This window comes from Lampris incognitus, chromosome 18, assembly GCF_029633865.1.
Source record: "Lampris incognitus isolate fLamInc1 chromosome 18, fLamInc1.hap2, whole genome shotgun sequence".
Taxonomy (NCBI): domain Eukaryota; kingdom Metazoa; phylum Chordata; class Actinopteri; order Lampriformes; family Lampridae; genus Lampris; species Lampris incognitus.
Window position 1 is genome coordinate 41,984,109 of NC_079228.1, and position 26,514 is coordinate 42,010,622.

The following is a 26,514-nucleotide window of genomic DNA, read 5'->3' on the forward strand; positions in this document are numbered from 1 at the left end:
TAGTCTGATCTGCTGCATAATTAAAGTCTTCGCCATAGAAATGAATGTTACAGATATTAACACCCCAGTTGTCTTTGTATTCATAATGTCACTATAACCTGTATGGCTACTGCTTTTAGCAGATGTAATGACTTGTGTTCCTGAGGTCTCCATAATGACAGTGCCAACTTAACTGTTGTTTCATTCAAAATTATGTTGATTTTTTTTTTTGGCACACTATAATGAAAAAGCACCAATATCAGAAACAAGAAACTTGGTATTTGGCGACATCCTCTGGACAGAGAGAAAGCACTTCTACAGTTAAAATAATGCAATACCAGCTTTTATTTTAGTAAAAACAATTGTTTTGATAAAATAGATTTTACTAGCAGCAATACAGCTGTAATACCAGAGCTTCTTTGCATAACAATAGTCCAAACAGGGAAAAAGAAATATTCTGCTTTGACCATGAGCAGACTGAGGTAGGCCGAGTCCAGCTAGCTTGCAATGTAAAGAATATCTTGTCCTCAAAAGTCAGGTTGTGAATTTTTTTGTTTTTAATCGAGTGTGTTGTAATGACCAATGGACTATAACATGAAGGAAAATGGTCTAGAAAAAAATGAACTAATTGTAGTCCATCTTTTGTACTTTTGTTAATTTTTGAAACTGACGAATTTCAAGTGAAGCCATTCAAATCAATGGAAGACAAATAGGTCCAGCTTTCAACCTGATTTAGCAATGTACAATTTTCCCCTGAGAACTACGCTACTCTTCTGTCATGTCATGTTGAAACCAATAAGTAATAGGCCTGCAGCACTTTTAGGATGCTAATTCTTATTCATAAAAAACTTTTTGTCAATTAGCAGTCTGTCTTTGAACAAGAAGATATTTTACGGCCCAATGGGCCAAATTATCATCAACTTTAAATTTGGAGAAATTCTGCATGGTTTGATCAGAAACTGTGTAAGAATATGAAAATTTGGTGCCATCGCTGTGAAAAGTGGAGACTTTCCTTGGGATGGTCCCTGTAGCTTTGTCCTGCTTCAAGCTGTTCCTCACTTCAGTCCTGGAAAACTGTGTTTCATACAGCCAAGAGGGGGGGCTCCAGGCAATCTGAGCTTCCCCCTCTTCCTCGAATGCAGTCAAATCATCTGGCGTGTCTTCAGTTCTCTTCCTCTTAACCATCTTGCATTTCCTCTGAATAACCTCCCCCTGCATCTCTGTGTCTCTTTCGGCCAGGACATTTTCTTGGTCTGACACGAGCAGAAAGTGTTGTGTCACCTGAGAACAGTTAGCCTCTACACCCTTCGATAGATTCAAAGGTCTGCTGATAGATTCCTGTGAGCCTGCAGCTGAAGAACTGGAGTTGGCAACAAGGCTAGATGTTGGCTGCGGTTTCTGGTATGGGGAGAGAAAGTAATGCTCTTCCCTGCTTTGCCCCGATGCCTCGGAAACCCCTTGCCCTTGGCAGGGTATTTGTGTGCTGGTAATGACAGCAACAGACGCAGTTTGTGACGCAATAGTGGAAGGAAAATTTTGGGAAAGGGGTGGGATGATGTTTGAGGTCATAGATTTATCAGAACAGGAGGAGGTGTTGAGCACATCGGATGGTGGGGGAAAAATATCCCAAGGGTTTGACTTGGCCTTATGCATCATTCTCACAACCATATCCTCATTTAATATGATTTCCTCAGGAAGTGATTGCTCACCAACTTCAGGCCTTCTCTCCATAACTGCTAGTTTGGCTGTCTGCAATTTTAAGTAATTTACAGTTGGTTGAACAGCATGTACATCTTGGAGGGCAGGTAATGAATTTCTCTCTCTATCCTCAGAAGGAACAAACAGTCTACTTTGTGTTTCACTTCCTTCATCTGATTGCATGTGTGGCCGTTCAGCCTCTTCTGGAATAAGAAGATCAGTGAGTGGGATGCTAAAAGGCTCTGTTCCCTTATGTCTGATCCTCTCGGCATCCCATTCTGTTCCAGTGCATGTGTCTGAGTGGAGAACGGACGGGATGCAGGAAGATGTAGAGGGCTGCGGGGAAACCGGTCTCCTCAATATTGCCAGCCTTTCCCGGACATCCTCCAACATGGCCTCCATACAGTTATGGTGCCATTCCCCAAGCAGCTCTGACAGATCAAAGCCACACTGGCTGTTCTGAGTAACCACCAAGTCCTGACTCAGTAGGTTTCTCCATGTTTTAGAAATCTTCAACTGAACAGAGGGGAGAGATGTGCAGCAGGGAGTATTGTCTTTGACCGTCCCAGCAGCTGTTGTGGCCAGCTCGCCAACTGACAGGAAAAATCTGCACTTTGCCTGTTCAAGTGCCATATGGAACTGCAGATGATACGATTGCAAAAAAACAGTGGTGTTGACAAGGCTGGAGAAACACTCACGGTCCTCCTGCTCCTGAAGATTTTCCCATGCAGACTCAGTCAGTACAGCAGGGATCTGGACAACTCCATCAGAGAGTAACAGTAACCCCGTAGGGCCCTCTGTCACCTGAGCTTGGGAACATGACATTTGACTCACTCCAACAACATGAGCTTTCAGTCGTCCAGTACTTATCTCCAGTTCTGTGTCGTGATTAAGGATAATCTTTTCTATCCACGGCTCAAGTTTTGTTCTGCGTTGAGGCATTTTTTTGACAATCAGTGTCAAATGTGTTGATTATAATATCCAATTGCGTCACGTAAGTCACCCGTTTACAATGCAGTTCTTCGCGCATCCAATGCTATGATATGATTAAGGAGTGTAGATTGTAACATGTCGCCATGATTATCAGCAAAGAACAAACTTCATGAACCATCGCGTCAGAAGGCGGGTAAACACTCGGGATCGAAAAGTCGTTAAAAATCTTACTACAACGGTCCAGACTTTAGTAGAAAAAACAGATTTGCGTATGTCGGAATTCTCCGTGGACAGTGAACTTCAGTATCCATCGCCGAATAATAATAGTTGTTAAAGTTTAATTGATGCCGTACAAAACCGCCACAGTGAAGTTGCGGTTTGTCCGCGCGTCGCACATACGAGGTTGCAGACGCACACCGATGACGCACCATGGGGCGTTAACCTATTGATACTGTAACATTGTTGACTTTTCCAATCCTCTGCCTAGATATCTCACCGGTAAAGCGAACTATTTATGCATATGTAGTGCATATCCTATAAACACAATGAGTTCGACGTAATACTTTGACAAATCGATTGCATTATATAGCTTCGTCTTCTCCCGATAAGGACCATGCAGGATAAGACATGTCGTGTTTAAACGTGAAACCTATGTCCTCGCTGCAACTTGTCAAATTTCTCGCCTGATGTTGACTACTAGACCTCGTCATATCGCAGCTCTGCAGGGAGTGCGCCCACATTTTGGAAGAAGACACGCCTTGCTCTCAACCGTAAAGTAAGTTAAGACAATTTAAAGGCCAATCAGTCAATGCAAAAACCTAATATGAGGTCTAAAGAAAGAACGTGAGACATGTTAAGACGCTGGCTAACGTAACTAGATACCACCTAGTCTAGCTGTCCCTATCTGGTTCCCAGTTAAATATCTAGTATAGCCTAGCCTCGATTAGGTAGCTAGCTCGCGAGTGTTACTGTAATATCGTGCTACCCACTATATATGTATGTATGTATGTATGTATGTATGTATGTATGTATGTATGTATGTGTGTATGTATGTGTGTATGTGTGTATATCTATCTATCTATCTATCTATCTATCTATCTATCTATCTATCTATCTATCTATCTATCTAGCTATCTATATAGATATATATATATAGATATAGATATATAACTTTGTTTAAAGACACACTCAATGGTAGGGGAAGTGCTCAACATATATATATATATATATATATATATATATATATATATATATATATATATATATGCGTGTGTGCGTGTGTGTGTGTGTGTGTGTGTGTGTGTGTGTGTGTGAGTGGATGTGTTGACTCAAGAATCAGTAGTAGCGTAATAATGACATGGGGACAGAGTGTCATGGTCGCATTTTCTTTGTTACCCTAGCAATGTCCGATCCGGCTGAGGCTGGACCCGGATCCAAAGTTTCGGACCCGCAACACGCCCAGAAACTTCTGCGTGTCCTGCGCTCCTTCTGGCAGGAGAAATGTTTTCACGACGCCCTGCTGGTCGTCAACGGAGAAGAGCTTCCCGTCCAGAAAAACATCCTCGCCGCTGCCAGCCCATATATAAGGTTACTTTTATACAGTAACTCTTCTTTTGGTCATGTCACTGATGCTCTACAGTCAGTAATACTTGCTCAGATATTACAAAGCATGTTTTTCAGTAACCACAGTTACATGTAGTAGTTTCTTTCTGTCATCAGTATGTTTGAATTGTTCGAGTAACTGCTGTTACTATTACCCTCCGACTTACCTAAATATCATTTAGTACTGTGCCCTCTTCTTCTTGCATTTAACTTTTTATGCTCTTATGACAATGATATGTCTGTTATAATGATAATAATAATGATGATAATAATAATAATAACTTATTTATATAGCCCTTTTCTAAAACAATGTTACAACGTGCTTTACAAAGAAATAATATAAGACAAGGCAAAAATGAGAGTAAGACCAAATAAGTAAGTAAAAATGAATGAATGAATGATTTATTTCCAAATGTAAACAAGCAGGATATACCATATAGGTAATCCATTGCCAATAATCTGAAGTGATAAACAAATCCACATATCCAACTCAGCGAACAAATCTCCATATACATCAGATTATTTGCTACATGTTCGAAAAGGAGTAGGAGGAAGTATACACGTATTTTAACCTACCCCTTCTCACCTACTCTTAAATTAATTCTGCTACTGTACATTACCTTGGGTGTCTAGAAAAGTGCTATATAAATGTAATGATTATTGTTATTATTAATATAACAAAAAAGATATGACAAAAAAGATATATATAATCCAGTTAGTCAAATAAATTCTTTATGAAACAGCACAAGCCCATTTCATGCCATAAGCAATCATCAGTCATCAATACTGATGATTGCTTACGGCATAAAACGGGCTTGTGCTGTCTCATAAAGAATTTACTTGACTAACTGGATTATTTTGCTCCTTATTTGTTGAGCACTTTCCCTACCATTGGGTGTTTCTTTTAACAAAGTTATATGTATATACACTACCGTTCAAAAGTTTGGGATCACCCAAACAATTTCGTGTTTTCCATGAAAAGTCACACTTATTCACCACCATATGTTGTGAAATGAATAGAAAATAGAGTCAAGACATTGACAAGGTTAGAAATAATGATTTGTATTTGAAATAAGATTTTTTTTACATCAAACTTTGCTTTCGTCAAAGAATCCTCCATTTGCAGCAATTACAGCATTGCAGACCTTTGGCATTCTAGCTGTTAATTTGTTGAGGTAATCTGGAGAAATTGCACCCCACACTTCCAGAAGCAGCTCCCACAAGTTGGATTGGTTGGATGGGCACTTCTTTGAGCAGATTGAGTTTCTGGAGCATCACATTTGTGGGGTCAATTAAACGCTCAAAATGGCCAGAAAAAGAGAACTTTCATCTGAAACTCGACAGTCTATTCTTGTTCTTAGAAATGAAGGCTATTCCATGCGAGAAATTGCTAAGAAATTGAAGATTTCCTACACCGGTGTGTACTACTCCCTTCAGAGGACAGCACAAACAGGCTCTAACAGGTACTATTTAATGAAGATGCCAGTTGGGGACCTGTGAGGCGTCTGTTTCTCAAACTAGAGACTCTAATGTACTTATTTTCTTGCTCAGTTGTGCAACGCGGCCTCCCACTTCTTTTTCTACTCTGGTTAGAGCCTGTTTGTGCTGTCCTCTGAAGGGAGTAGTACACACCGGTGTAGGAAATCTTCAATTTCTTAGCAATTTCTCGCATGGAATAGCCTTCATTTCTAAGAACAAGAATAGACTGTCGAGTTTCAGATGAAAGTTCTCTTTTTCTGGCCATTTTGAGCGTTTAATTGACCCCACAAATGTGATGCTCCAGAAACTCAATCTGCTCAAAGAAGTGCCCATCCAACCAATCCAACTTGTGGGAGCTGCTTCTGGAAGCGTGGGGTGCAATTTCTCCAGATTACCTCAACAAATTAACAGCTAGAATGCCAAAGGTCTGCAATGCTGTAATTGCTGCAAATGGAGGATTCTTTGACGAAAGCAAAGTTTGATGTAAAAAAAATCTTATTTCAAATACAAATCATTATTTCTAACCTTGTCAATGTCTTGACTCTATTTTCTATTCATTTCACAACATATGGTGGTGAATAAGTGTGACTTTTCATGGAAAACACAAAATTGTTTGGGTGATCCCAAACTTTTGAACGGTAGTGTACTTCTCTAAAACTCCTGACTTCCTCATACATGCACCCTGTCGTGTGTTTCCTCTAAATCCACAAAGACACAATGTAACATTTTCTGGCCTTCTCTATACTTATCAATCAACATTCTCAAAGCAAACATCGCATCTGTGGTGCTCTTTTGTGGCATGAAACCATACAACTACTTGCTAATCATCACCTCTCCTCTTAACGTAGCTTCCACTACTCTTTCCCATATCTTCATGCTGTGGCTGATCAACTTTATACCTCTGTAGTTGCTACAGTTCTGCACATCACCCTTATTCTTGAAAATCAGTACCAGTATACTTCTTCTCCACTCCTCAGGCATCCTCTCACTTTCCAAGATTGTGTTAAACAATCTAGTTAAAACCCCACTGCCATCTCTCCTAAACATTTCCTTGCCTCCACAGGTATGTCATCTGGACAAACTGCCTTTCCACTCTTCATGCTCTTCATAGCTGCCCTCACGTCCTCCTTGCTAATCCACCGCACTTCCTGATTCGCTATCCCCACATCATCCAACCTTCTCCCTTTCTCATTTTCTTCATTCATCAGCCCCTCAAAGTACTCCTTCCACCTTCTCAACACACTCTCCACGCTTGTCAGCACATTTCCATCTCTATCCTTGATCGCCCTAACTTGCTGCACATCCTTTGCAGCTTGGTCCCTCTGTCTAGCCAATCGGTACAAATCCTTTTCTCCTTCCTTAGTGTCTAACCTCTCATACAACTCACCATACACCTTTTTCTTTGCCTTTGCCACCTCTCTCTTCACTTTATACTGCATCTGCTTGTATCCTGTCTACTTTCTTCATCTCTCTGACTATCCCACGTCTTCTTTGCCAACCTCTTCCTCAGTATACTTTGCTGTACTTTCTCATTCCACCACCAAGTATCCTTGTCTACCTTCCTTTGTCTTGAAGACACACCAATTACCTTCCTAGCTGTCTCCCTCACTATTTCTGCAGTGGTTGCCCAGCCATCTGGCAACTCTTCACTACCACCCAGTGCCTGTTTTAACTCCTCCCTGAACTCCACACAACAGTCTTCCTTCTTTAACTTCCACCATTTGATCCTTGGCTCTGCCTTCACTCTCTTCTTCTTCTTGGTGTCCAAAGTCATCCTATAGACCACCATCCGATGCTGCCTAGCTATGTTCTCCCCTGTCACCACCTTGCAGTCTCGAACCCCTTTCAGATCACGCCTACTGCATAAGATATAGTCCACCTGTCTGCACTTTCCTCCACTCTTATACATCACCCTGTGTTCCTCCCTATTGAAATATGTATTCACTGCAGCCATTTCCATCCTTTTCATAAATTCCACCACCATCTGTCCCTCCACAATCCTCTCCTAGACACCATACCTATCCATCACCTCCTCATCACCTCTGTTCCCTTCACCAACATGCCCATTGAAGTCCGCTCCAGTCACCACTCTCTCCCCCTGGGTACACGCCCCACCACTTCATCCAGCTCATTCCAGAATTCTTCCCTCTCTTCCATCTCACACCCAACTTGCGAGGCATATGCGCTGATAACATTCCTCAATACACCTTTGATTTCCAGCTTCATACTCATCACTCTGTCTAACACACTCTTCACTTCCAGCACACTCTTGACATAGTCTTCCTACCCCTACTCCATCTATCCTCCCATTCACACCATGGTAGAAGAGTTTAAACCCACCTCCGATACTCCTGGCCTTACTCCCCTTCCACCTGGTGTCTTGCACACACAGTATATCTAACTTTCTTCTTTCCATCATATCAGCCAGCTCTCTCCCTTTACCAGTCATAGTGCCAACATTCAAAGTTCCGACTCTCACCTCCACACTCCTACCCTTCCTCCTTTACCGCTGCTTCTGGACATGCCTCCCGCCTCTCCTTCGCCCAACAGTAGCATAGTTTCCATCGGCACCCTGCTGGCCAACAGTACCAGTGGGGGTCGTTGGTAACCTGGGCCTCGACCAATCCAGTATGGAAATCTGATTTATGATCTGTGTATTTAATTTGGCAAAGATTTTACACCAGATGCCCTTCCTGACGTAACCCTCCCCATTTATCCAGGCTTGGGACCGGCACTAAGAATACACTGGCTTGTGCATCCTCAGCCACTGGGTTCTATCATTAAACAATCATTGGACTATCATTAAACAATAAAAGAGATTTATAAAAGAGGCTCACTGCAATGGCAGCTGTTTGAAGAACTATGAGCTTGATACAACAACCTTGTCCTCTCCAGGATCAGAATTTAGTGGATGCAGTTCTATGGGAAAGACTTGTCAAAGTTATGTGCTTGAAAGAACAAACAAGCAAACATACAGAATAACAGGTATTCAAGCCAAAGAAAGTGTTCCACAAAAGTGTTTAAATGCAACTATTCTCCTTACGAAATGGTTATGAAATGATTTTAGCACCTCTTTTCATAATCACAAGTTCATTCAAAATATGCTCACCTATTACCGGTAACCTGAGGCATCTCTGGATAATTGGACTTTTATCTTGCAGTTTGTAGAATATTAAGGCTATATGTAAACCAAGGTAAATTCAACAAGGGTGAATTCCTTTTGGTATGCTAAAAGTATCTTTAATAATGTTGTCAGTGTTGCAACTTGTTGCCAGTCACATATTCTTTTGGTAATAATTTTGTAGGACCAAGCTGAACTACAATCCCCCAAAGGAAGATGGATCAATGTACAGAATAGAGCTCCAGGGAGTCTCCATGGCCATCATGAAACAGATCCTGGACTACATTTTCAGTGGTGAAGTGAGTATGGAATTCTTCATGAGATTTGTTTGAGTAAGGCCTTGTTGTTCCAATATTCCCTTTATTGTGAATAACATTTTGTTTGGTTTGAAAGGGGTGATGTAAACGATTGATACAAACCTATCCTCTTAATAGAAGAATATTTGTAGGCATTAGACACATAAACAGTTAAATAGACTGTTCTCTTTGGTTGAAACAAGAGATGCACCTAAATTTAATCTATTCATTGGTAGAAATGTTTAAATAACTGTAAAAATTGCTGTCAGATGAAAGTTTTTGTTTTCTATCACTATTGGCCAAGAATATTCATTTCATCCATGGTACATCACTAATTGGACAGCTATTCTTTCTGCATATTGGTCCACTTAGAATAAGAGATGTCATCCACTTTTTTGTGGAATTTTGTTATAGCTGCAATCCTGAAGATCATTGTTTTACGTTTGACATGCTGACACCTATGGTAATATTGGTAGCTAATTATTTTGATGTTTTATCACTCCAAATCCAAGAAATAAAATGAAACAGAACTGCTAGTGCCAGCAGCACCTTCACACAGACAAACAAAAGAACATGGTTGAACCAGAGTTGTAGCCATTGATGTTGTAATATCTGTTTGTTAAGCTCTTCGACAAGCATGATCTTCCGTATCTACTCATTAGCCTCAACAACTTTTGCTTCCCCTTAAAACTCTGAAAACTCATTGTTACCTGCCCTACGGCTATACATGCGTCAAATCAAGTGCATGTTCAGAAGGTTGGATAACGTCGGAAAACTCCTTCCAGACATTCGGATTTGGGAGTTCTGCATTCAAACAATTTTTTTATAACTTTCCAGAACTTACATTCCTAAATCTGTGCCCACTTGTCAGGTGTACTTAGCTGTGACTTTTCTGTGGATTGTCACCATGTCATGGTGGAGAAGCTTGCGTGGTCCTGAGATCCCGAGAGCAATGCTGTTTGGAGCTATGCTCCTGGTAGGGTCACCCATGGTGGTGAGGTCAAGGGGGAGGTCCCTGACAAAGAGCAAGCAGTCCAACCAAGACCTCAACGGTGGAACAGGCGAAGGATGATGGCTGACTTTAAGGAAGCATGACAACGGCTGGGAAGGCGGATGAAAGCTGCAGCAGAAATGGGCCCTCAGTCGTCTTGGACTACATGCCACTGGATCCTGACCCAGATCTTTCTTTTTTTTTCTTCTTCCTCCTTTTCCCCCCAATTGTATCCGGCCAATTACCTTACTCTTCTGAACTGTCGCAGTCGCTGCTCCACCCCCTCTACCGATCCGGGGAGGGCTGCAGACTACCACATGCCTCCCCTGATACATATGGAATTGCCAGCCTCTTCTTTTCACCTGACAATGAGGAGTTTCGCCAGTGGGACGTAGCGCATGGGAGGATCATGCTATATTCCCCCCAGTTACCCTTCCCACCCGAACAGGTGCCCCGACCGACCAGAGGAGGCACTAGTGCAGCGACCAGGACACATACCCACATCTGGCTTCTCACCTGCAGACACGGCCAATTGTGTCTGTAGGGACGCCCGACCAAGCCGGAGGTAACACGGGGATTGGAACCGGCGATCCTCATGTTGGAAGACAAGGGAATGACCACCAAGCTACCCGGATGCCTCCTGACCCAGCTCTGTCAACGACCATGTGGTGACTGTCTGTGCACCAGTCTCCCCACATTAAACAAAGTCACGCACAGGCGTCCTCCATAAAGGACAGTTGTACTTGCTTCGAGTGACCGCTGATGATGATGACTTAGCTGTGAAAATGGGTAGGGTTTTAAGTGTTCTGCAAATTCTCTTCTGTTCATTCCTCACACAACTATCTTCACCACTGTGTTGACTGTTCGCCGCTCATCATGACTAGTATTGAGGAGAAACTCTGAGAGGGTTCGTCTTTATCTGCATTTGTTTGACTCTTCAAGTCATAATTAATCCTACCCCTTTTCCATGATAGACAGTTTCTTGTGCCATCTTCAACTTTAGCTATTCAGTAAAGGTATGCTCAGCATGGTCATAGGATGAGTCGTACGGACTAGTTTATATGAAGCATGAAAAACGCTTTATTTTTCTGCATTTGGCTGCTGTGGTAAAGACATAAAATGTTATGTGCTACACCATATTTCCTGAGAAATTCTTACCTGACATTAAGCATTAAAATGGGCAACTGCATAAGTGTTCATGATTTGTACATGTGTGGATTAGCTGTTGTTTCAAATACCTCAAGAAGAGAAAGTATCAAAAAGGACATTTATTTGTATGTACATTTTCAGGATTATATCTTAAATTATTAAATATTTTTTATTTCTATTTGAGGAAACGTAACATCAGATCAGATTAATCCACTAAAAATGCAGTGTTCACAAGTATTCTAGTATTTACAAATAAATAGCCTACCTTTTTAATTTGTGTTTTCTGAACTGATAAACACATCAAGATTGGCACTTGCTTTGTCCTGTTTTAATAATTCTCTCACTGTTAAATCATCACTAAGGATCTGGAACCAGTTTAGACGACATTTGGTTTACAGTCTTTTTCTCTATGGGCTTCAGTTGCAGCTAACCCTGTCTTTCCCCCCTCCCTGATGGATAGAGGTTTTTTTCCACTGGTCTACTCTGGGTATCAGAACATTCAGAGATTTATAAAGGGAACATGTTTGCATCATTCGAACAACTATCTTGAGAAATATTCACTCTTAAAACCACATTTTTTTAGATACTTGCAAATCCGTAGTTTTGTCCATTAGTTCTCAATTTCCCAATCTCCCGGTTGCCACTCCTATTGACCCCTTTTTAAGACCCTCATCTTGCACAAAGAGGATTCTATCTGCTGTCTATGGTCTGATTTCCTCACTGCGCCCCTCTTCATCACATCATATTAAGAGGGGATGGGAGGAGGACCTGGGAGTAGAGATCACAGACAACCAGTGGGAGGTAATTCTACGGTGGGTCCACTCCTCTTCAATTTGTGCTAGACATGGACTGATTCAATGTAAAATTGTACACCATACACATTTAACAAAGTTAGGTTAGCTAAGATCTATGATAACATTGATCCTGCCTGTGACAGATGCCATCAGGCCCCGGCCACATATAGTCACATGTTTTGGTCCTGCCCTTCCCTATTCAATTTTTGGTCAGAAATGTTTTAAACAATTTCAAATAGTGTTGAGATTCCAACTAGGCCGATAGCTTTAACAGTTTGCTTTGGTGCCCCTCCTGCTGACCTGCTATTACCATCATATAAAGCAGACCTGGTAGCTTTCACAAGTCTTCTGGCCAGACGCCTCATTTTATTACAGTGGAAATCACCCACTCCTCCATCTCACTCTATGTCGCTCAGGGACATTTTGTATTTTATCAAGACGGAGAAAATAAGATGTGTCACACAGGGTTCAAAAACCAGATTTCATAAAACATGGGGTCCTTTATTTAAAATTGTTAAGGAACTGCAGTCACTTGACACCCCATAAACTTGGGGTAATCTATTTACATGTGTGGTGATATGGGTGTATCCCTTAACTATTTTTTTACCATTATATCTTTTTCTGTATAATCTGTAATTTCATTTTATAATATTGTTTATTTGTCTTGAGTATACAAGCTGCGTCTTCTCTAATTGGCTAGGCAGCCAGGCTATATGTCTCTTTGTTTGTTTTTTCTTTTCTTCTTTGTTTGTATTTTTTTTCTATGTTGAATTTTGGTTGCTGTTATTTTTTTCTCTCTATGTAAATATAAACATTGACTCCATATATGTCTGTGTAACATTTTAATTGAAAATTTCAATAAAAAAAGTTGTGGAAAAAAATAATTCTCTCACTGAGCTGTTTGGAACAGCACATAACACATGTTAACTTTGGTGTTTTAGAACAAGAAATCAGTTAATTATGGCTGTATAAACAAGATTTATTCTGACAGGATGCTTTAATGCATTTACACCCATACTTTATCAGATCACAATCATGCCTTGCTGATATCTCTGCATGGATGAAAGAACGCCAACTTCAGCTTAGCCTATCTAAGACTGAGCTCCTTGTCATCCCAGCCAGTCCATCCTTACAACAACAGATCAATATCCAGCTCAGATCAACCCAACTCATGCCCACAAACACTGCCCGAAACCTGGGTGTCATGATTGATGACCAACTAACCTTTAAGGTTCATGTGGCCTCGATTGCTCAGTCCTGCCGATTTGCCCTGTACAACATCAGGAAAATTAGACCCTACCTGTCTGAGCATGCAGCACAACTCCTGGTACAGGCTCTTGTAATATCATGCATTGACTACTGCAACTCCTTACTGGCAGGTCTCCCTGCTTGCACTTTCAAAGCTCTGCAAATGATCCAGATTGCGGCGGCGCATCTGGTCTTCAACCAACCCAAAACAGCATGTCATTCCACTGTTCATATCCCTCCACTGGCTCCCAGTAGCTGCCCTCATCAAATTCAAAACCTTAATGCTCACTTACAAAATGGCAACAAAAACAGCTCCCGCCTACCTGAACTCCCTCATTCGGGTCTACACTCAGTCCCGCTCACTATGCTCTGCCAGTGAAAGGCGTCTGGCACTTCCACCACAACGGGACCCTAAGTCACTAGCCAGACTCTTCTCTTCTGTAGTTCTCCGGTGGTGGAATAAGTTACCAATATCCATTCAATCCGCTCAGTCCCTCTGTTAGAGCCATTTCTGTAAAGTTATTTAATATGCATATTTGTTATTTTGTGTTATAACTTCAATATAATTTTATATTTAGTGAACATCTATAAATGGGAGGAGTGAAATCTTTATATGTAAGCTCACATATGAAAAGATTTAGTTTGATGCATTTTGATTGACTGCTGAAATTACTATAAATAGGTGAGCCTGGAAATGTATGGTTAGGAGCATTAGACCAGAGAGCATCACAGTCTTTTGACCGTCACATTATGTCATTTCTGTTGAAAAGCCTAGAATTCATCATTTTAATTTGTACTGAAGTTTAATTTTGTAGTAAAAGCAAAAAAGGGAGAAACTCTGGATTCAAGACTTTTATTTTCTTATTCGTGTTGAGTGTGAAAGTGGCTTGAGGTCCTGAGCTAGTGAGTCAGCACGGCTGCACTCATACCCTCTCTATCTTAAAGAAGAAGCTAAAGACCCAGTTCTTTCACGAACACCTCCACACCTGATGGTATCCAAAAAAAAAAAGCTCTTCTATGCACCCTATGCATTGCCTTTGTGCACCGCCTGTTGACACCTATGTTCTATCGGACTTAAACCTAGTTTTTTGGCACTTACTTGCGTTGTCGCCCCCTGACTAGATCCTTGCTTGTGTTGTATCAACTCTCAGATATACGTCGCTTTGGATAAAAGTGTCTGCTAAATGAAATTGTAACATTGTAAGTGTAACGTTGTAACTGTTAAACACTCTTAAAAAGTTTGTCTAGAACCTTTGTGTAATTTAGATTTAGTATTAAAATCTTAAACATTCCTTTGACAAGGAAAGGTGCACTCAAAGGCTTATAGGTTTTGACACTCAAAGATTACCACTAGCAATCATTATTGGCTCTTGCTAAATATATTGGGGGTTTTTTTTTTCCCTCCCCCATTTTCTCGTTCTCAGTATCTACCGTCACATTAATCTGTGTACATGTGCTTTGTGTATGTATGCCTTCCTTTTACCCAGATTCTTCTGAGTGAAGAGACCATCCAGGACATGGTTCAAGCATCTGACCTGCTTCTCCTGATTGATCTCAAGTCCCTCTGCTGTCAGTTCTTGGAGAGCTGCATCATAGCGGAAAATTGCATCGGCATCCGCCTCTTCTCCCTGCACTACTCCCTTCACCATGTCCACTACGCCGCCACCGAATACTTGCACACACACTTTCGTGACGTGGCGCTTACCGAGGAGTTCCAGGAGCTGCCCAAAGACCAGCTCTGTGAGGTGCTGGCGATGGAGAAGCTGAATGTGGGGAATGAGAAGCACGTGTTGGAGGCAGTGGTGCGTTGGTTTGGTCATGACCCAGAGGAGCGCAGGGTGGGTGAGACTCATTTCAGGATCAAAGTAAAGAGGAAAAAAAGAGTTAGGGCTTTATTTGTCTTTACCAACTGTATCACAGTTTGTCTTGCTTTTCTTTCATTTGGTGTTACTTTTTTTTTTGTGAACACAGATTTACATACCCCTGTTCTCCTTAACCCATAATAGAACATTACATGTAAAATGAACTGATTCAACCTTCTTTGATTTTCTTACCTGGATTATTGAGCATGCGTCAAGACCTTACATGTAAAAGTTAAACCATGCTGGGCGTCCGGGTGGTGTGGTGGTCTATTCCATTGCCTACCAACACAGGGCTCACCATTTCGAATCCCCATGTTACCTCCGGCTTGGTCAGGCATCCCTACAGTCTGCGGGTGGGAAACTCGATGTGGGTAAGTGTCCTGGTCACTGCAATAGCGCCTCCTCTGGTCAGTCAGGGCGCCTGTTCAGGGGGGAAGGGGAACGGGAGGAATAGCGTGATCCTCCCACGCGCTACATCCCCCTGGCGAAACTCCCCACTGTCAAGTCAAGTCATTTTTATTTGTATAGCCCAATATCACAAATTACAAATTTGCCTCAAGGGGCTTTACATCAACACAACATCCTGTCCTGAGACCCTCACATCGGATAAGGAACAACTCCCTAAAAAAAACTCTTTCACCTGTCAGGTGAAAAGAAGCGGCTGGCAACCTCACACAAATCAGAGGAGACATGCGGTAGTCTGCAGCCCTCCCCATATTGGCAGACAGGGTGGAGCAGCGACTGGGATGGCTTGGAAGAGTTTTTTTTTTTTCTCCCAAAAGTAAATTGGGGGGAATTTCAAAATTATAAGGAATAAAAATAAAGACAGAAGAAGCCAAGAGACATTGCTTGCTAATATGTGCTGACTATAGTTTAATAAAAAATAAAAAAGTTAAACCATGTAAATAAAAAGGGAAAATCTTTGCCCTTATGTGACAGATAATTGCAAAACAAGGTTGTGGTGAATAGGGTGTGGTGGTATCTGTCTCGAATTACCCTAATTAGCTCAAGACAGGTTAAAATGTGGCTGCACTCCAAACAAAGATGCATCACAGATCGAGAGAGAGCTGAAGATGCACAGATGCACACTCGCATAGCTCTCTCCCCAGCTAAAATCTTTTTCTGTGGGAGAGAACTATGCAGGTCTGCTGGCTTGAGACTGGTCCGACCGCACCCCGCTCGCCACAAAAGTAAATATTGTGTTTTGAGATCTTACACCAATATACTTGTATTTCTTTCTGAGCAGCTATCAAATGACTTGTTTTCTAGGTGCACATGAAAGAAGTGATGTCTGCAGTGTGGCAGCAGGGCCTGGATTTAAGCTACCTAAGAGAACAGGTAGTTAACTGACAAAGTCACCTTTTTCCATGATATTTTGTATACATTGCATATTTGATATGATGTCCTAGTTTGTGATCAAATGTGAGTGAATTCGATTGATTCTGTAAACTTATAAGAACCTTTCCATCAAGCATCAAACCCATATTCAGTTTAATGAATAACATATTTATCAGACCCATATGCTTGCTGTTTTAAGTAGCAACGGCAGTCGGCTTTAAAAGTTAGCTGCCCAACACAGTGATTAACTGAAGCTCATGTTGCATCTAATCCCATTAGGCCATGGGAGAGCCACTGATGAGGGAGGTGATCAGAGATTACTGCCAGCCAGCGTTAGGAGGCCCTCAGCCACAGGGGGAGGCTCTCTTTGCTGCTTTCAAACCCCGAGGTTACTCTGAGTGCATTGTTATTGCAGGGGGAGAAGACCGGAAGTGAGTTACTGTCTGCCTTGTCTGTTTGTGTGTGTTTGTGTCTGTCTGCCTTACTGGAGCAGTTGTGAGTAATTTTTCCGTGCTGTAGGGCAGTCTAACAGCGGTTGGAGAGGATGATTATCCATAAAGTTATATTCTAAATGAAGGAGAAAGTCGAGGAACGGTGTATTAAAGGATGATCTCCAGTCATATGCGATTGGAGGCCAAGAGTATCAAAGTTTTAACTTTAGCTCAGCACTCGGGAGGACATCTGCAGCAAGAGAATGGGAAGGGAATTAATAAAGTCAGCTAGTGCAGCATTTGGTTTGTATGAAAACCGTTATACACTTCAGCCTCACTGGCACATGATTGGACACAGGGTGACTCAAGGAGAACACAGTGACTAGGCTGAAATATGTCTAGAACCAGAGCACGAAGTTGGATTAACACAGAGTTTTAGCTGAAAAGCTGTGGTAGTCAGCAGACCACACAGTGAGCCCACATCCTGTTTGATGATTCCTTCCTGTACAGAAGTAGAAAGCCAACTGCAGTGACACGTTGCATGTGTCCGCTGTATGACGCCAACAGACAGGCCTGGATTGAACTTCAACCAATGAGCACTGCCCGCCAAGGCCACGGGGTGGTGGCAGCTGGTTAGTGTCAGATCTTGATCAAATTTCACAAAAGAAGAGAAAATCTATCTACCTAGCCTGAAAAGGTTGACTTAGTAAGAGCTTTTATATTGGCTTGTCTTGTGAAAATGAACTGGTCTTGCGAATGAATTCCATATAGCTGACAATGAAAACAGTACACATCTGAGCTAATACTTTTTTCCTTGTCTAATTAGAGGGCTATCTGTTTGTAATGGGTGGCGTGAATGAACAGCTGACTGTCCTGGACAGTGGAGAAAGATATGACCCTGAGTCAAACACCTGGTGTCCCATACCACCCATGATACAGGTATACAAATCTGCATGCATGCTGGTGTACCTAGAATGAGATTATATTTAAAAATGAAGTCATTATGTTATATGCAACGTTGACTGGTCCATACATTATGGACCAGTCATGGACGGCGACGAGTCTGCATATTGGCGGGAGGTTTAGCGGCTGGTGCTCTGGTGCAGTCAGAACAACTTGGAGTTGAACATGCTCGAGACTGTGGAGATGACAGTGGAATTTAGCAGACACCATTCAGCATTGCTGTCCCCCACAATATTGCAGCCCTGTGTCAACCGTGGAGACAATTAAAGTTTCGGGGAACTAGGGTGTCTGGGTGGCGTAGCAGTCTATTCCGTTGCCTACCAACATGGGGATCGCTGGTTCGAATCCCCGTGTTACCTCCAGCTTGGTTGGGCGTCCTTACAGACACAATTGGCTATGCCTGCGGGTGGGAAGCTGGATGTAGGTATGTGTCCTGGTCGCTGCACTAGTGCCTCCTCTGATCAGTTGCGGCGCCTGTTTCGGGAGGGGGGAGGAACTGGGGAGAATAGCGTGATCCTCCCATGTGCTGTCCCCCTGGTGAAACTTCTCACTGTCAGGTGAAAAGAAGCGGTTGGTGACTCCACATGTATTGGAGGAGGCATATGGTAATCTGCAGCCCTCCCTGGATCAGCAGAGGGGGTGAGAGTAGAGATTGGGACAGCTCGGAAGAATGGGGTAGTTGGCCAAAAAATTCAATTGGGAAGAAAAAGGGGGAACATTTTATTTTATTTATTTTTTTTAAGTTTCTGGGAACTCTGGGAACTACCATTTCCAAAGACCTGAAGTGGGAGACCAACATCAACTCTGTCTTCAAAAAGGCCCAGTAGAGGATGTTCTTTTTGCAGCAATTGAGGAAATTTGGTCTGCCACAGGAGCTGTTGAGCCAGCTCTACATCGCAGTCATTGAATCTTTCCTGTGCACATCCATCACGGTCCAATTCAAAGCAGCAACAAAACACGATGGGAACAGATTGCAGCGAACAGTAAGGACAGCAGATAAAATCATTGGTACTCCCCTGCCCGCCCTGCAGGAGTTGTACACCTCTAGAGCCCAGAAACGGGCGGGCAGAACCAGCATGGAACCTCAACACCCAGGACACAGTCTGTTTGAACTCCTACCCTCTGGCAAGCACTACAGAACAGTGTGCACCAAAACCACCAGACACAGGAACAGTTTTTTCCTATAAGCCATCTCTCTCATGAAGACTTAACACCATGGTGCAATAATGGACACTTATGTAAATATGACACTTTGTAAATAACCCCTCTGGTCAAGATGTCTCACCTCCATACCTATCATGTGCTTTGAGTCTTTTATTTTTCTTTTAATATTTTGCAAATTACATCAGATTATACAATGTATAACAATTATATAAAACACAGCAAGCATCCCCCCCCATTCTCCCTCCCATAACTCATCCCTATCAACTTAGTAGGGACCTAAAAAAAAACATAAACATATATATATATATAACATATATATATAACATAACATATATAAACATAAAATTTAAATTTAAATACAAAATAAATAGCTAAATAAATAAATTAAAGGATGTTTCTTAGATCAATGCACAAGATTTGATGGTACCCTACTCCCTCAGAGCGTGTTCCCGGTTGAAGCAGATTACCAGCATTAACATTATGCCTTGAGAAGTACATACAACGTCTCCAGATATCATCAAAAATATTTTGTTTCCGTCTAACAATATATATGATCTTTTCCATTGACATGTTTGAAGCCATTTCTTTAATCCACATTCCGGTTCTTGGCCCATTAAAATTTTTCTAATTAAGAGCAATTATACATTTAGCTTGTAATATACACGCCTATGACTTTAGAGTCTTTGCTTTGTAAGCAATGGTTAATAGGCTATATACCCAGAATAAAAAGCTTAGGATCTAATGGTAATTTCTTTGATAACATTTGATCAATCATATTAATGATATCTAGCCAAAAGGATTTTACTTTCACACATTACCATAAACAGTGGTAGTGTCCCTCTTGCCTCATTACACTTGATACAGGTATCAGGAATAGTATCGTTAAACTTGTGCAATTTAACAGGAGTTATGTATGTACACTGCCTCTGAGCCTTCCTACATGTCTTACACCAGTCTTCTAAAGATATCTCATCATCTGTGTCCTCCTTCCATGATCTCACTTATGATTCTGAGGATTTAGCAGACCCAGAGTCAAACAAGCCATACAAAGATGAAATTAAACCTTTATCATAGCAATGTCCTTTAATTGCTGCATCTAATGAGGAAATGACAGATACTGTATATCTAATGAATGGTTTTGAGATGAGGATATAAAGTCCCTAATTTGAAGATATTTGAAAAAGTGATGCTTTGACTCTTTTTAAACAAGATGTGCAATACAAATGTACATTTGTAAATACACATACAACTACTTCATACTGGTTACAAATTATTACTGTTATTGTTATAATTATAACATGAGTAATATAGTATATAATAGATAATAGATAAATACATAGTGTATATTTTTAGTATATACGTATATAATATACATAAGCATAAAAAGTTATAGTTATATTAGTATGTAAATTAATATGTAAGCAATATGATATAACATATAAGCACAAGTTATTAATTATTCAGCCATAACAAAACTCTGTATAGTATTGAAATACCTATTTTGCATACATACCTCCCATATCATATTTATTATTCTATATTTTTGAGTCAAATTCCTCGTATGCACACGCACACTTGGCCAATAAAGTAACAGTAACGTTTATGGTTTTTGTTCCCTGCTGTAAAGTTTATTTCCTCAGCGCGGTGCTCTGATATTTTTCTTTCTTTCTTTTTTTTAGCCACTCGGTGTCAGTGTTGTAAAAGAAAAGTAACTATTCTAAAAGAAGTTTCACAAAACATTAGATTCTGGGTCTTTTGCCTGGAGAAAGAGTAAGTTTTGCATACAAATATATGTAGATTGTACACTGGAAATAACATACATGAACTTTAGTTGAGCGGCACTAATCTATAAGCCTCATAAACTACCAGATGCACACATGGTGATGTTTTGTGCATCTGTTCATTTCTCTTTGTGTCTGTCAACAATCCTGTCATTTAATCTGTCAAACGATGAGGGCATGAAATAGAAGTCAGAATACTCTGTGAACTCCTTGCCTTCACTTATCGGGGTCTAGGTGTTGGCAGGCATGCAGGAAGTTTCAGTGCTTTGATGGCCTTGTCGCTTATCCACCCAGGCTCGTCAGAACTTTGGTGTGGCGGAGCTGGACGGGATGATCTATGTCCTGGGAGGAGAGAACCAAGAAATGGAGCTAGTCTCTGTTGAGGTATATGACCCTCATGTCAAGACCTGGAAACCGCAGACAAGCATGACTATGGTCCGCAAGGTAGGACACTTGCATACATAGAGCACAAAGAACATGCAACATCAGGAGGCGAATGCATGTGAACATAAGGAAAGGTGTTTCTACATAGTAATAAACTGTATATGTTGTTACTGTTAAGCTGTGTATTCAGTTCTGTTCATAAAGTATCAATATTTGTTTCTATGCTGAATTTGGTTGGCTCATAGAGAGTGTTTTTCCCAGTTAGTCATAAGACAATGTGAAATTATTGGTATGGTACATTCATAACTTACCTCTCGCAGTCATAGCATACCCACTTACTTCTGTGGTCCTTGAGATTGGGGGCTACAATCCTCTACAATACTGAAATAGTACTGGGCAGCAAGTGCCAAAGTAATTGATATTTTCAACAATTACCCTTTCTACAAGTGTCATAACTTGGATGGCTGTCTTTTCTTCTTCAATCAGATTGGTTGCTATGCCACCATGAACAAAAAGATCTATGCAATGGGTGGAGGTTCCTACGGGAAGTTGTACGACTCCGTGGAATGCTTTGACCCCAAAACCCAGCAATGGACTGGCCTATGTCCACTGAAAGAGAGAAGGTAAAACATCAAACTTTGATCCCTGTCAATGATAAAGGTAGAGCAGAGCAATCTAAAAGGAACTTCAACTAAGTCCTTGTTGTCATCTTTTGATTATTATGTGTTTATGTTTGATTTTTTTATATATATATTTTTTTGGGGGGGGGGGGCTTACTCTTAACTGTTCATCAGTTTTGATGCACTCATGTTTTTTTCCCCTCCATAATACAGATAGAAATTCAGCCAGCGGTGTACTTGTATGTATTGTGCAACAGGAAGTGAAACACATCTCCAGAATCGTGGTTGCACTGCCCAGAACACTCTTTTTAAGTTTCACTTTGTCCTACTTCACATACGACCAGTTATATCATCAGAGAAAGATAAAATTGTTATGAGAGTGAGTCAATGTCATTTCATATGGATTTATTTGTCACAGATCAACCCACATGTTATACAGGTGAACAGACAGCATTGAAGGTTTTTAATGCTAACAGAAAGTGAGCTGTTGAGGAGCTGTATGATAGCTTAGTTTTAAAAATGACCTCTTTTTTTAAATAATTGAACTGACATGATGGTAATGTCCCGCCCATTAAGGTTTGGTTCAGTGGCCTGTGGTGTTGGTCAGGAGCTGTACGTGTTTGGTGGTGTAAGAAGCCAAGAACATGATGATCCTGAGCAACGACACATGACCACCTGCAAGTCCGAGTTTTACCATGATGAGATGAGGAGGTCGGTATGAAACTATAGTTAATGGAAAGGTTTAGTGTTTGTATGTGTCTATTGATTATTACTCAGGTTCCTTTAAGGACAGTCAAGTTTTTGTTTCTGCAAAATTGGTACCAGCCTCCTAGCATTTGTGGTAATGGAAGATATTTTTCATTATAGCAACGTATGTCACTTGCCATATCCTTTAAACACCTTTTATAATTTATTCTTTCAACTACAGCTTTGCAAATATGTGGAATGGTTTCCATGTCATGATTAGAGAAATGGTCAAATTCTTGTCTTATTCCCGTCCTTGGTGCTAAATGCTGTGGTCTTTGCTGTGTGTAGGTGGATGTACCTGGATGACCAGAGCCTGTGTATTCAGACAAGCTCATCCTTTGTCTATGGAGCAGTGCCTATCGGAGCAAGCATCTATGTAGTTGGAGACCTCGATACTGGTCAGATACCACACATTACAAAATAAAACATAACTATTTTAGAGAATGCAGCATTTCAAACCTTTCTATAGTTAAAATTAATCTCTTTATAAGAGCTTCTTCCTTATGAGTAGTGGTGGGACTCTTCAGAATTGTCAGTTTCCATCCCAGCATGTAATACTTTTTTTTATGTTGGTCTGGCTATTTTAAAGCAATGGTCTAATTCACACTGTTCAATGAATGGCAATAAATGTAATAAACACTAGGCTAGTGTGTTCCAGATTATACCATCTAGTAAGCATTGTTCATTAAAACGAATGCTCTCCTCTGATGTTTGCAGGTGCGTCTTTCGATTACATCCGCGAGTTTAGACGCAGCACAGGGACATGGCACCGCACCAGGCCAATGTTGTCCACCGACCTCTGTAAGACATCATGCGGAGTTCTGAGAATTGCTAACTGCCGACTATTCCGCTTGCAGCTGCAACAGGGCATGTTTAGAGTCAGGGTCCTTCTCTCTTAGGGATCCTACAAAGTGCACTTGACTTCCACGCTCGCACATTTTGCACATTTGTGCTCTGCTTATTTCTGGTAATGGGAGATTTTAGAATGCTAAAGAATCATTAAAGTTGGGTATTGAGGGGGGCGACCCTCCTTGTGGGGAGCACAGAATTTTATCCTGGGTTGTTTTATTTTCTTCCCCAATTATGTATGTTCTTGGATGGGAATGCAAGTACTTGAAACGCTTTTTATTATGAAACGTTTCATTAACATGGTTATTGCTATTTTTTTAATTAACTTTGGTATGTTGATGTTTTTAACCTTAGATTTTTAATGACAAAGGGTTTAATCTTTTTGCAGTTTATATTTTCTTTTATTGACTGCTGCCTGATTTATAGAGGCTTGTCAAGTTATACTTGACAAATGATCGACAACACTGTTCAGCATTAGCAGCAACATGAATTTAGTAAAAGTATTAAATTACCTTAAATGTTGTATATGTGTGGCATTGCCATATGTAGCATGCCATATTTACAACTATTGAATTGATCATGTCTCACATTTTCACAGATATTTATCCGACGTAGGGCTGTGCGATATGACCAAAATCTCATATCACGATATAGGTCAATCATATCACCATAACGATACATATCATGATATAACACGTTTTCTGCAAATTCAGTGAATAACTAGTTTATATAAAATGACCACGTGGAAAGGCCTATTTCTTATTACAACAAAAAAAAGGTACATACTCATATTTGATTATTTTTCTCCTTTTATTTAGAACCTTTCCACAAATTTTCAATTAAGAATGTAACAAAATATAAAATGTAGTGACCATGAATGAGTAGACATGCTAGCCCGCTGGCTAGCAGGTCGGACCCTTTAGTTGACTGGTTAGCACCCGTGGCAACCTGGGTTCATTTCCCGGCTTCGGCGGCAGTTCCCAGCTGCCCCCCGAATTCGCTACATTGGTGTGAGAAGTGGGATGGTGAGACCGTGAGGCCATCGGAAGCGCGCTTGTCCAGAGGTGTGAGGGAGCTGATATGCTGAAGCACGGGGACGCGCTTCCTGAAGGAGGGGGGTAGTGTAACAACCATGAATGAGTAGACATGCTAGCCCATTGGCTAACGGGTCGAACCCTTTAGTTGACTGGTTAGCGCAATCGGGTTCACGTCCCGGCTGCGGCGGTTCCCAGCTGCCCCCAAAATTCGCTACAATATTAATGTCTGGGGTTTGATTCGAGCACTCGGCTGTGCTTTTGCGGCTCTGATCCGGAGACTCTCTCCGTACTTTTTGACATGATTCTGTGTAGGTGGTAAAAGAGGCTAGTGGTGTCTGAGACTGTTGTGGGGACCGGCGTGCGGCATATTTTGAAAAGTACAGTTTTCTGGTCCGTGTTAGACTTTTCATACCCAAACCCTGTCCATACGATAGAAATAGCCCCTCTTTTGGGTACAAGCTCCTCGTTTTGTCCTGGCTGGGTGGAGTGCTTCTGTTCGGAATTGCCCCGTTCTGCGTTACATTCACTGTCCTCCATGTTTGTTTCTTCTTTTTTTTCCTGACTCAGGATTTTCTTTTCTCTTGTGGTGAAATTCGGCATGCTGAATGGCTTTGAAAAATAAAAACCGAAAATGCTGAGCCTTGTTCATATCTTCGACTGGCTGTTTCTTGGACTTTTTGGCTAACCTGACTGGGATTGGGATGATCTCTGGTGGGAGCATTTCATCTGTAACATCCTCGTCCCCCAAAATGACCACCTGCTGAGAAAAGTCCATGTCCTGCATTAAAGACATGCTGCACTTCAGAGCTAACAGCCACTCTTTGCTCATCATCTTGAAGCCTGTATGGAGCAGTTTCTTGGCGGCCTTATAGTATACAGTCTCTGGTCGGTTGTACATATTGCATTGTTGCACATCAGTTTAAAGTCAGGCTTGAATTCTGTAATAGTACTGTATTCATTGGTTGTTATTTTGTCTTTCATTGTGCTGAAATCCATTGGGTGTTTGATGATCCTGTGATCGTTAAACACCATCGCCCCTGACTACTCTGTAGTAGCCAAGGGCGATGGCATCTGTCACTGGAAAGGCAAAAAAATCCACGTGGATCCTTCCTCTGAAGCTGGCGCAAGAAATGTTCCAGTAGTTGCTGACGAGGAGTGGGCTCATTCTCTTGCTGTGTCCTGCATACTTGGACCGGCCTGTCCCCTTGCTGCTCCACTTCAATCTTTACAGTAGGGTGAAACTCCTCCACTCAGGCTCCATGTGAAATTTCTCCTTCTTCCTTTTCTTCTGCTCTGGCTGTATTCCGTTCCGATAGTAACACACTTTGGGATTGTGAAAGGTTAAACTGGAACGCCAGCACTGTCAGCAGTAGCGGCTGCTGCCTCTGATTCATTCTGCTGACGCTCTGTCTTGTTCCTCTTTTCTTTCTTTCGTTGCCTTCTCTCCTCATCATCCACATGTTTGTCTTTATCCTTCTCAGACTTTGTCTTCTTCTTTTTCTCTTTCTCTTTGTGGCGCTCTCGTTCATGGTCTGATCTGTCATTGTAGTAACTGTAATCATGGCCAGAACCAGAGAGTTCTGTGACCTCGCGTCCGCTAACTTTGAGCACAAGTTTCAGAGGCTTTTCAAGAGGCTTGTCCTCATAGTCATCGACTTTTCTCCACTGCGGTTTGTTCCTCTATGTTTCTTTCCCATGTCCAACTGTAAGTTTAACAAAACACGTTTGTTGTTATTGTTATCTAGCTAAAAGGGCTACGACAATTGGCAAACCATGTTTGTTTGTATTGCCTTCATCCAAATTTCCTGCCTGCGTCCATGATGCGCAAAGAGCGGAAAGGGTCGTCCAAATGATGAAAAATATTGCCGTAAAGAGTGTGATTTGCGACCCAACAAAATAAACGATAGAGCATAATATGAAATGATAGACATCTTCTATCATCACATGATATATATCGTCATATCGCACAGCCCTAAATACGAACTGAAACTGTATGCAAGTCAAGACTGTTTACCTGTTTTATTTGATAGTGGTTTGTCTTTGGTCAT

General features: G+C 41.3%; 2 protein-coding genes and 1 pseudogene across 2 annotated transcripts; 1 reads left to right on the forward strand and 2 right to left on the reverse strand.

Annotated features, from left to right (window-relative positions):
• On the reverse strand, positions 1 to 2,841 carry acd (ACD shelterin complex subunit and telomerase recruitment factor). The gene has a single exon (XM_056298843.1). It carries the CDS (start codon positions 2,617 to 2,619, stop codon positions 835 to 837), a length of 1,785 nt encoding a protein of 594 aa, XP_056154818.1. The 5' UTR covers positions 2,620 to 2,841; the 3' UTR covers positions 1 to 834.
• Positions 2,842 to 3,189: 348 nt separating this feature from the next.
• On the forward strand, positions 3,190 to 25,564 carry LOC130128581 (gigaxonin-like). Its single transcript, XM_056298220.1, has 13 exons — positions 3,190 to 3,385; positions 4,011 to 4,197; positions 8,997 to 9,111; positions 14,778 to 15,128; positions 16,422 to 16,490; positions 16,770 to 16,921; positions 17,432 to 17,553; positions 17,748 to 17,860; positions 21,124 to 21,273; positions 21,700 to 21,836; positions 22,410 to 22,544; positions 22,869 to 22,978; positions 23,298 to 25,564. Exons 2-13 carry the CDS (start codon positions 4,013 to 4,015, stop codon positions 23,477 to 23,479), a joined length of 1,821 nt encoding a protein of 606 aa, XP_056154195.1. The 5' UTR covers positions 3,190 to 3,385; positions 4,011 to 4,012; the 3' UTR covers positions 23,480 to 25,564.
• Positions 25,488 to 26,514, reverse strand: LOC130128479 (bromodomain-containing protein 9-like; annotated as a pseudogene).